Source organism: Pterocles gutturalis, unplaced genomic scaffold (assembly GCF_000699245.1).
Source record: "Pterocles gutturalis isolate BGI_N339 unplaced genomic scaffold, ASM69924v1 scaffold43137, whole genome shotgun sequence".
Classification (NCBI taxonomy): Eukaryota; Metazoa; Chordata; class Aves; order Pterocliformes; family Pteroclidae; genus Pterocles; species Pterocles gutturalis.
The window spans coordinates 9,295-20,877 of NW_010111778.1; the positions used below are offsets into that span (position 1 = coordinate 9,295).

The window sequence follows — 11,583 nt, forward strand, 5'->3', positions numbered from 1 at the left end:
GTGTCAGAGGCTTCTGATGACTTGTATTTTAATTGCTCAACAAAAATTTGTATTTACTAAGCAGAAAATTATTTCTACTCATAATTATTATACTAGTTCTTTCAAAATTATTACAAAAATAGTTATAAAAATGTATTTTAAGGATCTGCTAGTGTCACTTCAAAAAAACTCACACAATATCAGTTAAGTGGTTTTATTCTCAAAATCAGCAACATAAAATATTTTAACACTACTTCTGTTTAAATATTGGTGACAGGTTATGCATTTCCTTAAATAAAGTGCTGTTTTTACAAATAGGTATTTCCTATTTATGTTTACTGCTGTTCTAACCTCTTAATATTGAATAGATAAAGTGTATTTTGGCTAACGAAGAATGCAGCATTATTTTTCCCTTATATTTCTTCTCATGAAATCATTACATTTTAAATTTGGACTCCTTTATCTCTATCCAGCCAACAGAGGCATATTCAGTTTATATATTTCTCCATGTAGAAGGTCTTATAATTCATGGTGGTGTTCATGCCTTCTTCTACGCTTTTGTTGTTCATGACCATGTCCATGTAAGGCCTCCTCTTCATCTATGGGCAAAAGTAGAATGAAAACATGAATCTTTTCACACAGTCATTCATTCTTCCTGCTCTTCTAACTTTGTTCTTCTCAAATCTGGACCACTGATGCCTTGAACAATTCAACACTTCTGCTGAACTATAAAAGCCATCTATTATTTTCCTTGATTTTCTGTGGGATTCAAATTTTAAGCACATTACTGCAGAAAGTCCTATACAGGTGTAGTGATGACTAACTTTTCAAATTTTCATTTGTACACTTGGATTTTCTCAGACAGAAGCCAAACTTCACCATAAGAAAAAAAAAAAAATCTTTTTTTCCAGTAGCTACCTTTTGGGAGAAACAGCTTCTTGTGGTTTTATAGAGCAGCCAGGTGCTGTAAAAGAAAAAAAAAAAAATCTGAAAAACTGCAACCAGCAAGACTGACAGCTTTAAAGAAAACAGAGTAATTCCACAACGACCAGAAACAGGCCCACATTTCCCAAGATCATGGTTATACTAGACTCCAACAATTTGACCCTGTAATTCATTTTACTGATCTTAAGCCCTCCTCTCCTGTACAGAAAAGGTATGAAAAGTCAAAGTCACATGTGAAAAGGTCATCTACTGCCACAAACCTTTCCAGTATCTCTCTTTTCTCAATGCGTACCTTTCCAGCAAGTGACTACCTGAATCCTGTATGATTCTTATTTGCAAGTCTATATTGGTTTTGCTCCCATTTTCACTTCTCACTCTACAATCTCTCTAACTCCCTCCTTTAGGTAACTTCCATGTGATATTTTAGACTCTGAATCCAAAAGTAGAAAGTAAATATACGAACAACTTCCCACTCTCTTCCACTTAATTCTGCCACATCTTTAAAAATACCTATATATGTATCTGCGGAGATCCATGTGTAAGTATGTATCAATATGAACATACTATCATATGTAAAGAGAAACTGGAAGACCAGAATTATCACAAAGAGTTATAGATTGAATGGCATCATTCTTTTTTTCATCATAGGCATAGTTACTCTTCATTTAACTTCTATCTGGAGAATATTCTGTTTATTCTTTTGGTATCTAAATCCTCCCTTTGTCAGGTGCCCCTACGAAATGTTGGTGTGTTCTCATTTCTTCCCACCTGTTACAAGAGAAGTGTTATATTCAGGTGGGGGAGAGCAGCTGGATGTCTATACCAAGGCTCATATTTTCTTTTGAGTATTTCAATAAACTTGATATTAGAAGGTTAACTAAGCTAACTGGCACTTAACTTCACCTCCAACAAATCTTTGCTATTTTTTTTTCATAATGAGGTTAAGAAATGCCCTAGAAGAAAAAGAAGACTGTGTCCTTCAGAGTATGAACTTTGAATGCTGTCTTGCTTGTTTCATGTCATTTTTGTAGAAATGGGAAATTCTGTTATAAGACCCAGACTTGGGCAAGTGAACTCCATGAACTGTTTCCATTTTTTATCACAAATCTAAATGTAACACTTCCTTACATATGTATTATAACTAGCACATGGGATTTTATTTCTACTCTTATGGAAGAAATCATTTCAGTTGGTTTGCTCCTCTTTTCCCCCATAGAGTTTCACAGAATCCATATGAACTTTCTTCAGCTTTTCATTTCTCGTTTGGCAAGTCTGTGTTCAGATGCAGCTCCCTCTCCTTTGGTGTCATTTCTTTCAATTAACTTGCAGACCATTACTGGATCCGTTCAACCTCTTAATTATCCACTTGATGACTGCACAGATCTTAACACCATCACTCCCCCCCAAAAACCCCTAAACAATTAGTCCTGGCAGTTAGGCATTCAAAACGTCTGATATTCTTTTTTACCAGAATCATGTATGCAAAAAGGTCACCTCAAACTATAAACAAAAACATTTCCTGGTGACATAATTTCTTAAAGCCAGTTTCCTCAGAAATCTCGACTTCATGCTGCCACTTGCTGCTTCATTGAAGTTGGAGTCCAGACCAAGGAGAAGCATTTTGCTCCTCAGAGCAGTTATCTTGCCTCATGCCTCCATGAGGTGGTCATCTGCTCTAAATTTAAATGGTGAAGCAGCAAGCTAATTCTGTGTTTGACACAGTTCACTGAGTTATACAGAAGCAGTATCTGCCTAGTAGTTCCTCTTGTTAGGGACAGGGTGATAAGCACCCATTAGCAATTTTTAAAGCCATAATTCTTTTCCCTTGAAAACTAACAGTGTGTCAAAAAACCCACAAAATTCACCTTGGAAAGAATCAATTTTGGCATAATTTTCTGAAGGCCACCAATTAATTTCCATCAAAAAACAGACAGAGGCAACACTCTCCATTCAAGTACTATTTGCCTATTCAGAATAGGTACAAGAACTATGGTGCCCCCAAGCCTAATATCTTACGGGTCCAGTAACCCATAATTACTAATAATGTAGTTAGAGCAGTCATCTGCCTTCTGCAGTTCAGGCAAGGATTAGAATATGGAGCTCCCACAGCCTAACCTAGTATCACTGGCACGGGGTGGGGAGGAAGCAGTCTCAGTACCCTTCTGACAGAAAACAAACACATGTCCAAGCCTGTTGTTTTCCACAAAGCAGAATCTCACTTCCAGCCCCAGGGATGACACAGCAACTGACACACGAAGGAATCTTTCTCCCAACAGTGAGTTTTACTGTAATTTAAATAGCTCATCTGCCAAAACCCAACACTCAATAACTTTTCTACGAGTTCTTGTAGTGAGTATCACAGCCAGTTCAGAAGCAATGACCTCAGCAAGCAGGAAGTCCTCAACCAGAAGCTAGGTGAGGATACAAGAAGCCAGCAATTGATTTTGAACTGCCAAAAAAACACAGAGAAGAAACTGTAGTATCTTCTCTAAACAAGCCTGTGTGAAATCAGTTATACCATCAATTCTCTACTTCTGATGGTCTTGCTTTTACTTTTTCTGCCTATCCTTGTTTTCCTTCTCCTGCATTGCTTAGAAGTGTAAATGTAGGTAACCACTGCAGTTCTCTTTTCTATTCTAGAAACGCTTCTCTAGACACTTTTCTATTTGCATTGCCTGACATCTCATACCACATTTGACGAGTAGCAACAGCTCCTGATCCAGTGGCAGCAGGACAGGGGCTATGCCTGGGCAGTGTGGATTGGGACATTTGAGGGGGAACCGAAACCAAGTAGACATTGGAGCTACGGATGGGGAAGGGTGTGGAAGACGTGGACATTCACAGGTTTGGAGATGGTAGTCAGCCTACAGACCTACCACAATTATAAGCTTCATTTCCAGAAAGTGATGATTTTGCTTCTTTTCCCCTGCTTTTTTCATTTCTGAGTCTTATGGATATATTCGGATTGTATATCATTATCTTCTTTACACCCCTACAGGCTGGGAACTTCATAAAAGCAGAGCTAAATTGGCAGACACTCTTGTTTAAGTACTGAGCTTTTAAATTACTCAAAATATCGAGGAAATCACAGTGATAGGTGTGCAAATAGCGACACTGACACAGCTGGATAGCTGGAAGAGCTGGATATTTTTATTATCCTGTGATCTACATCTAGCTTTCTAAAAGGGCAAATCATGAAGTGGCTTTCTTGCTAATGGTGTTCAGGCAGGCTCCTAGGAAGAGCTGTAGAGAAACCACTGGTTATGGTTTATGCAAAAAGCATAAAAATTTCACATATTACTTTTCAAACACATCACAGGAGGCAGCCAGTCACAGATGCCATGATGCCAATCAATGATTAAGAGTGTAACGAGCTAGAAAAGTAAGTTCACATCAGAAAAACTAAATGTATTCACCATGGAAAAGCTTGGGAAGGTTTCAGAATCCTTCTTTATGTGGGAGTCCAAGGTATCTTAACCTGAAGTATTCCAAAACAGGTTATGAAAAAAATACACAATGCAAATACAACAAATTGCTAAACCAGATGATCTAGAGGAACACAAGCATTAAGCAGCTTAACAGTTGAGTACAGAGTATAGGTTCTAGTATAAATTGCGACATATCTAAGAAGTGATAAAAATGATGCGAATCTCTTAAATGGTTCAAGAGGAGATCTGGGGAAATACAGACCAGCGAGACGGCCCTAGTATCAGGCTGATTAGCATAAACTAGAACAAAGAATCTGAAATTCTGTGGAAAACAATCAAAAATGGATTTGAAAAGTCTTGCCTCACCAACCTACCATAATTCCTTGAAAGTGCAAACAGTCTTGATGCCTGGATTTTTAAAAAGGCATTTCACAAGGTCCAAGGCTGGCTTTTAAGACAAGTAAGCCACAGGGTAACAAGAAAATTTCTTGAGTGGATAAATGTGGTTAGGAAGGCAGACAACAGAAGGTTGGAGTAAACAGTGTCTTCTTTCCCAAGTGGAGAGATTCATGACTAGCATTTCATAGGGATCTGCATGAGGATTCAGGATATCCAATATATTATTTTGAAAGGGCATATAAAGTGACAAGCTCTTCTAAGTTATCCATGTAAATAAAAAGAAAGACAAACAGAAGATTGGCAGAAGGACTTCATGAGACATCAGTGCCCAGACAGTAAGATGGCAGACAAAATTTGATGAAGATAAATACAAAGTAATATGAAGTAAGGCATATGGAAAAAACAACGTATGAGCCGTTATATAAAATGATAGGTTCTGAGCTCAAACTCAGTAGATGAGGTGGGTTAGAAGAGACAGTTCCAATTAATACCAATTCAGTCTTCAGTTATAGCCAAAAAAGCAGAGTACTAGAAATCACTAGGAAAGGGCAAGAGAACTGAAGATAGAGAACACCACTAAAACCAAACATCACTCTGTCATGTGTAAACCCACAGTATGCCTACAGCTTGAATATTGTATGCTAAGCTGGTATCTCCAGCTCTGAATGGATATAGTAGAAAAGGAAAAGCAGTCAGAAAAACGACGGTATAGTGAATGATTAAGCAGCCTGTAAGTCTTCCACCTGGAAAAACATGACTGAGGAAGAGTATCACAGCTATCTGTAAAATCATCAATAGCATGGAGGCAGTGAAGAGGGAACAATTGTCCACTGCATCTTCTGATCTAGTAGGATGAAGCAAAAGAAGCCAGGACATGGCAAGTTCACAGCAAATGAAAGCAAGCAGCTCTTGACACCAATGTCAAATGATACCAGATAAAGAAGCGGAACACAACTGTATGGACCTTGGATCTGACTTGGTACAGATGCTCTTATGCTCAGAAATAGTACACATTCCTGGAAATTACTTCAAGTTCCAGAGACTGCATAAGGGTCTCACTGCTACTTTTTACAATAAAAAGCAGCTTACCTGGTACAGAAACTTCTTTTATCTACATGTTCTCCTCCTCTTCCTTCTCTGTTAGTGCTTCTGTTGCTGTTTCACAACCAAATCTAGTTCATGGAGCTGTCACACACAAATACCCAGAAGCTAGAGTTCTGATGGCAGCCTCCTTGCAGCATCTGGTCAACTGGTGAGAAGGAGCAACTGTTGCCTCCATTCTTACACAAGGATGTTCTCCCCAACTCTGGGCCACCATTACTGTCTTTTGCTGTCTTCAAGACACTTTTAAGCTCAGTGGTTATGCTCTGCAAGTTGCTTGGAGACCATTACATCTGTATGCTTCTTCAGCTCTTGAGTAATTCCACTTCACTGCACCATGTTATCAAATCCCAAATAGTAGCTTTTGCTCACCTAGTAGTACCTACAGAAGAGGCTCTTCAAGTCTGGGATGTTATCAAGAGACATCCAGAAGTTCCCACACATGCTGACTACTCTGAGAATGGGAAGGAAGCTGCACAATGCATACAGTGACACCTGATAGCGGCTTTCAGCCAAGCAGACTACACAGAATACAGGAAGTAGCCCACATTGACTAAAAAAAATTCCCCAAGACAGCAGTAGGACTACAGTTAGCACCTGCTTTCACATAACTAGTGATATTCATCTGACTGAGACTGGAACAACTGGGACTTGCTCATTATTAAGGACTCCCAAAGCACACAATACCTGAAATATTATTTAACATAACCACTAAACAAACAAAATTATTTTGTGAGTGGATGCAAGTAGCAAATTAAGCAACCGAAGAAGAGCAATTTCAAGGCCATTCAATGGCTTGCATGTTCCTCCTAAAAGACAGATCCAGAAATACACATATAAACAGGTTTTGCCCCATGCCTTAACCCTGAGTAACAAGATGTATCTGTCTTTGGCTCAGGTGGCTGGCAAGACAGACAGTTGCAACTTTTATATCTAGGGGTGACTGTAGTAAATGTATTCATTTGTTACAGGTCAGCAACACCTTGCTGTACATTTTGATTACAGGTAGTACATTTTAAAAGGCAGCTTCTCCAGCAACGGCTAGCAGTTAACACTGATGGTTAGAGTAGATGTATTCCAGGGAAACCAACTATAGACAGTCATATAAAAATATTACCTACACAAGATAACTAAATGCACACATACATAAATACATAATTAACATAGCTATCTAAGCCAGTATACTAAATTGTAAACCTTGAATATTTTTAATCTACCTAATCACAGTAAAGAAAATTGTCTCCTACAAAGACTATGCCAAAGTAAATTATGTATGACATAGAAATGCACCTCCCACTGCTGATATATATACACCCACACACTATATACAGTATACTGTATACTACAGTTTGCTATATCTACATTCATTTTCTGTACTTAGTAACGCATAACAAAAATCTTATGCTTATTTCAGACAGTACTGAAGTGTGTATAAAAATCTTACACATATCTCTAGCTTTTTACCCTGAAATCTTCTCTACAGTCTCAGCAAAAGACACAGACACACATCAGTCATTAACCCAGAAAGCAGTTAACTGGCTTGTTTGTCACATTCTGTCTTCTAGCCAATATTAATTAAAAGTATCCATACATTTTTCAATTAATTTCAGGTGCTACTTACACTGGGAATGACCTGGAGGTCGTGTGTTACTAACACTACTCTCAAAGGAAGAGTGGAAGTTGTGTATAGTTTCTTGTAAAATCTGTCTTTCTCGTCCCTGCAAAAGCACAATAAATTAAAACAAGGTATTCTTAAATTTCTGTTTAAAAAATGAATTTATTAAGACTTCACAAAAAAAAGTGTAAATATGTGTGTCTATGCCCAGAGAATCAGAGTGTACTATTAGGAATAACAACAAACCCTTACCTCCCAGATACAAAGAAAACCTTGTCGCAATCTTTTCCTGAAACCACCAGACAGCAATAAAAACATTTTCATTACTTTCTTCATAGCTTTATAACATGGAGCATCATCCACGCCCCCTAATTTTTAGCCTGATCACTTGTTGCTGTTGATCTTAACTTGTGAAAATTATGTTTTCTTTATTCAAGCTTCCAGTATCAGAGAGAGAATGCAACTTGAAACTGAAAAAGTAGCTGAGAAGTGTCAGCAGGCCTAATTAAATAAATGCTCCAGTCCATAATCCCTCTGACAAGAACACTGCTTACTGTATGCCATTCTTTGCACATTTCTTTGTTTCAATATAAAATCAAAAGGCAATAAAAGTGTAAGGAATGAGGGAAATGCTGTTTACCTAACCACAGAGAAACCAAAAACTGTTAGGCAATGGAGACCTACTCTTCCTTTCACATTATATTCTCTAGCTGGACTATAGTGGCCAGATGATTCTTTTTAGCATCACTGAAAACAATATTCAGTAACTGCAATATTGCCAATGTTTATGTTACCAGTAGCTTCTGATATAATTTCTAATATTCTGTAAAACAGCTGTAGTCACTGACCTAGGAAAGTTAATGAAAGAGAACAGGGAGTACCACAGAGGAAGGTATTTTTCACTAATCAAATATATTAATTATTTGGTTTTGAAAGCATTCATTTAGCTTTTCTAACTAACATCTGCAACTGAATTTTTAAATGCATGTTGAATTTACAATATACAATTGTAAATCTTGAATTAATTTACTTAGTACAGTATTTCAAAATGTACCTTTCCTGCATTCAGTTCAGAAATAGCTGCTAAAATTTGCTGCCTTGATCCATCAGTTTTAATACCCAGCTCTTTCAGATCACCATCAGTAAGTGTAAGGAAGGCTTCCATATCCACCTGCATATGAAAAAAAAAAAAAAGAAAAGAAAAAAAAGACATAATAAATTTACCTAGGCAAAGATACACTATTACAAGTTAAAAGTGTCTGGGTTTTTTTTTTAAATTGTATAGATTTAGTGTAAATGTTGCGCACACTAAAATTTTTTATGGATTACCTGCACCAAATGGTACTCACTTTACCACTCTGCTGTCAGGTTTTAAATCTGCTGTTAATAAATCAATTACTTAAGATAGTATATTTAAAATAATAATGGATTTTTTTTCAGAGAAGCTCAATCAATACAAAATATATGCTCCCCACAGCTAGTTGAATAAGTCTAAGATTTCTTTCTTCCCCCTCCTCAAGTATTTTTGCATTTCAGAATATTGTGTGTACTTTTCCAGTGTCTCCTGAGGAAAATCTAGCATTTGTTCATATATCAGTTTTTATTACATTAACACATCCATAAGCCTGTGATAAGAACAAACATCGAAAAATTTTCACATTGATATAACCTTCACACACAGAGCATATTCATTTCTACAAAATGCTCCCTTCCCTATAATGTAGGGGAGAAATAATGAGCCCAGCGTATTGTGATGTAGCTAAACAATCTGTGTTTGTGGCGCTGAATTCTGAACTCTGCAGTAATGTCAATTTATTCTGTGTCCATTCACCACCCTCTGCCTTTGGCCAAACAAACACACAATTATTGCCCACATCTGATACTGTCTTAAACACTGTAAAGAATTAATTTTACTTATTTTCAGCAATGTCTCCTTTCATTGCATCCTTCAGGCAAGTCACTGTCAGAGGTCTCATCTACAGTGATGCCTGGGTTCTCCAATTTAATTCTCCTGTTGCTATTCATAGCAGATGAAGAGAAAGCAGCCATCTCAGTGATTCACACCCTGCTGTTCTCCATCTGCAAATGAGGTTCCAGCTGTGATTCCAGGGATGATACAATATGTCCTATAAACTGTTCAGCCACATTGGATATAGACATATATAGAAAAAGCAGAGTGTAAAAACAAAGAGGAAAAAAGAAAAGCTGAAGTACCTATCTATATCAAAATTGTAGGTTCAGTGTAAAAAGCACTGATATTTCCAGTATTCTGGAAAATGCCACGACTACCACTTGGTCCATGTTTAAAGGTCCCCTCTGCAACCAGAAATAGTTGCAGAACTTTAAATTTGAGATCCTAGATCATAATTCTGATGCAAAGTGTGTTGCACTCTACTTTTCTAAAATAGTAAAAAATACATCTTTTAAAAAAGACATACCTCTTGTTCCTCAAAAATAGGCTGATATTTCTCAAGTGACAATTTTTTAAGGATGCCAGTCAGCTCATCTGTAGTAATAGAAAAGAAAAAGAAACAAAAAACCCCTCCATGAATCAGGAAAGATTTTAGTGATCTCTGCACTGTTAACTGCTGAAAATGTATGTATTAAAGCACATATTCCACACAGTGTTAATACGATAACAAAAAGCCAATCACATTTACTCTGCATCAGAAATTAAAATATTGGCTTATTGTGTTCTCACCTACTTCTGTATACTGTAATTCCATCTAGTCTTACCTTGCTAGGATAAAATCTTTCTGTTGCATTGCCCTTTCTTCCTCACTAAAAAGATCTTAAAACAACAAACCACTAAGGACAACTTAGGCACTTCAGTGTCTAAAACGCAGGTGCTTGGCCACAGATGGCCGACACAGATCAGTCAATGAACTGAATGGTGTATTTCCACATCATGATCCAGGAAGGCAAAGTATAGAGCAAGCAACCACCCAGTTGCTCCCTCAAAACGCCAATACAACAAGGGTATATCTGAACCTCTCCTCCCTAAGTGCCTGACATCTAGGCATCTTGAACAAAGATAGCTGAAGTCCATCTAAGATGAAAGCTAAGCAAATTTAAATTTCATAAGCTTACCTTCCAAGGCTAACAGCACTGGATATTGGGTTTCCTCTCAAAGTCTAAGGAAATTAAAAGTTGGAGGACCTGATAGCATCTCTTCCCACACATTTAAAATGTGATTAGCCAGTTAAAAAGCTTAAGTGTAGTTTTAGAATAACCTGCCATTATCTCTCTTAATTACACACCACCTCTCTCACCTAAGGATTCTGTTTATTTATTCACAAGTGACTATTATTTTTTTCCCCAGAAGTACTGAAGTGCTCAGTTAAACTAAGGAGTCAAAGTCAAAATGAATAACATGAATGATTACACTACACAACCAAACTATATTTAATATTCCCCATATAAACTCACCCTCATTGTAAAGACATCACTATTCCATTCCCAAATATACTTCAGTTATTTCACTTCTTTGCCTTTTAACTGTCTCTTTTCTTTCACCATCAGTAGAAACATGAAAGAAATCTTACTCTCTAAGCCTCTCAAAAGATATCAAGTATCTTGAGATAGACACACTTTTCTATACACCATCCTGGAAGCCTCCTTCTTTACAGAGCCCACAGAAAACTGAAACAAAAAATTCTAGTTGAGTCTTTTTTTCTGCTAGGGTTTTGGATTTTTACCTCAAGGCCAATTAATTTGGTATGTTTAACACAATTTGTAAAGGTTGGCATGGTTTCAGGCTAAAAGATTTAGTACCCTAACTGAGGTTAATCCATGGGAAAAGGTAACCAGCTTTAAAAACATACCACAAGAAACTGTGCAGTTTGATGAGAAATATAATCTTACAGAAAGAAAATAAAAGTTTAATTAGAAGCCCTTAGATATATTAACAACCTTTTTTTTTTTCTTTTACGTTGTTAGTTAGCCTTCTCATTTTTCATCACACTGGTGTGCTTAAATTATAGCTCATGATATGGGAAGAAACTTCCAGGGTCTCTGAGCCCAGACCCATGCTGTCATAAATAACTATAACATCTAACACTCACACACAGAGACAATGCTTTCCCTAGTAGGCCTTTTTTGTTCTTTTCCTCTTTC

General features: G+C 37.1%; 1 protein-coding gene across 1 annotated transcript in view; it reads right to left on the minus strand.

The window, feature by feature from the left end:
• Nucleotides 1-841: 841 nt before the first annotated feature.
• Nucleotides 842-11,583, minus strand: part of ANKS6 (ankyrin repeat and sterile alpha motif domain containing 6) — a gene marked incomplete at its 5' end in the record, with an annotated part of 27,843 nt that continues 17,101 nt past the window's right edge. The window contains 4 exons of the mRNA XM_010073818.1: nt 842-943; nt 7,474-7,570; nt 8,522-8,638; nt 9,906-9,973. Coding sequence (XP_010072120.1) covers nt 894-943; nt 7,474-7,570; nt 8,522-8,638; nt 9,906-9,973 — 332 coding nt within the window. The remainder of the gene's footprint in view (nt 944-7,473; nt 7,571-8,521; nt 8,639-9,905; nt 9,974-11,583) is intronic.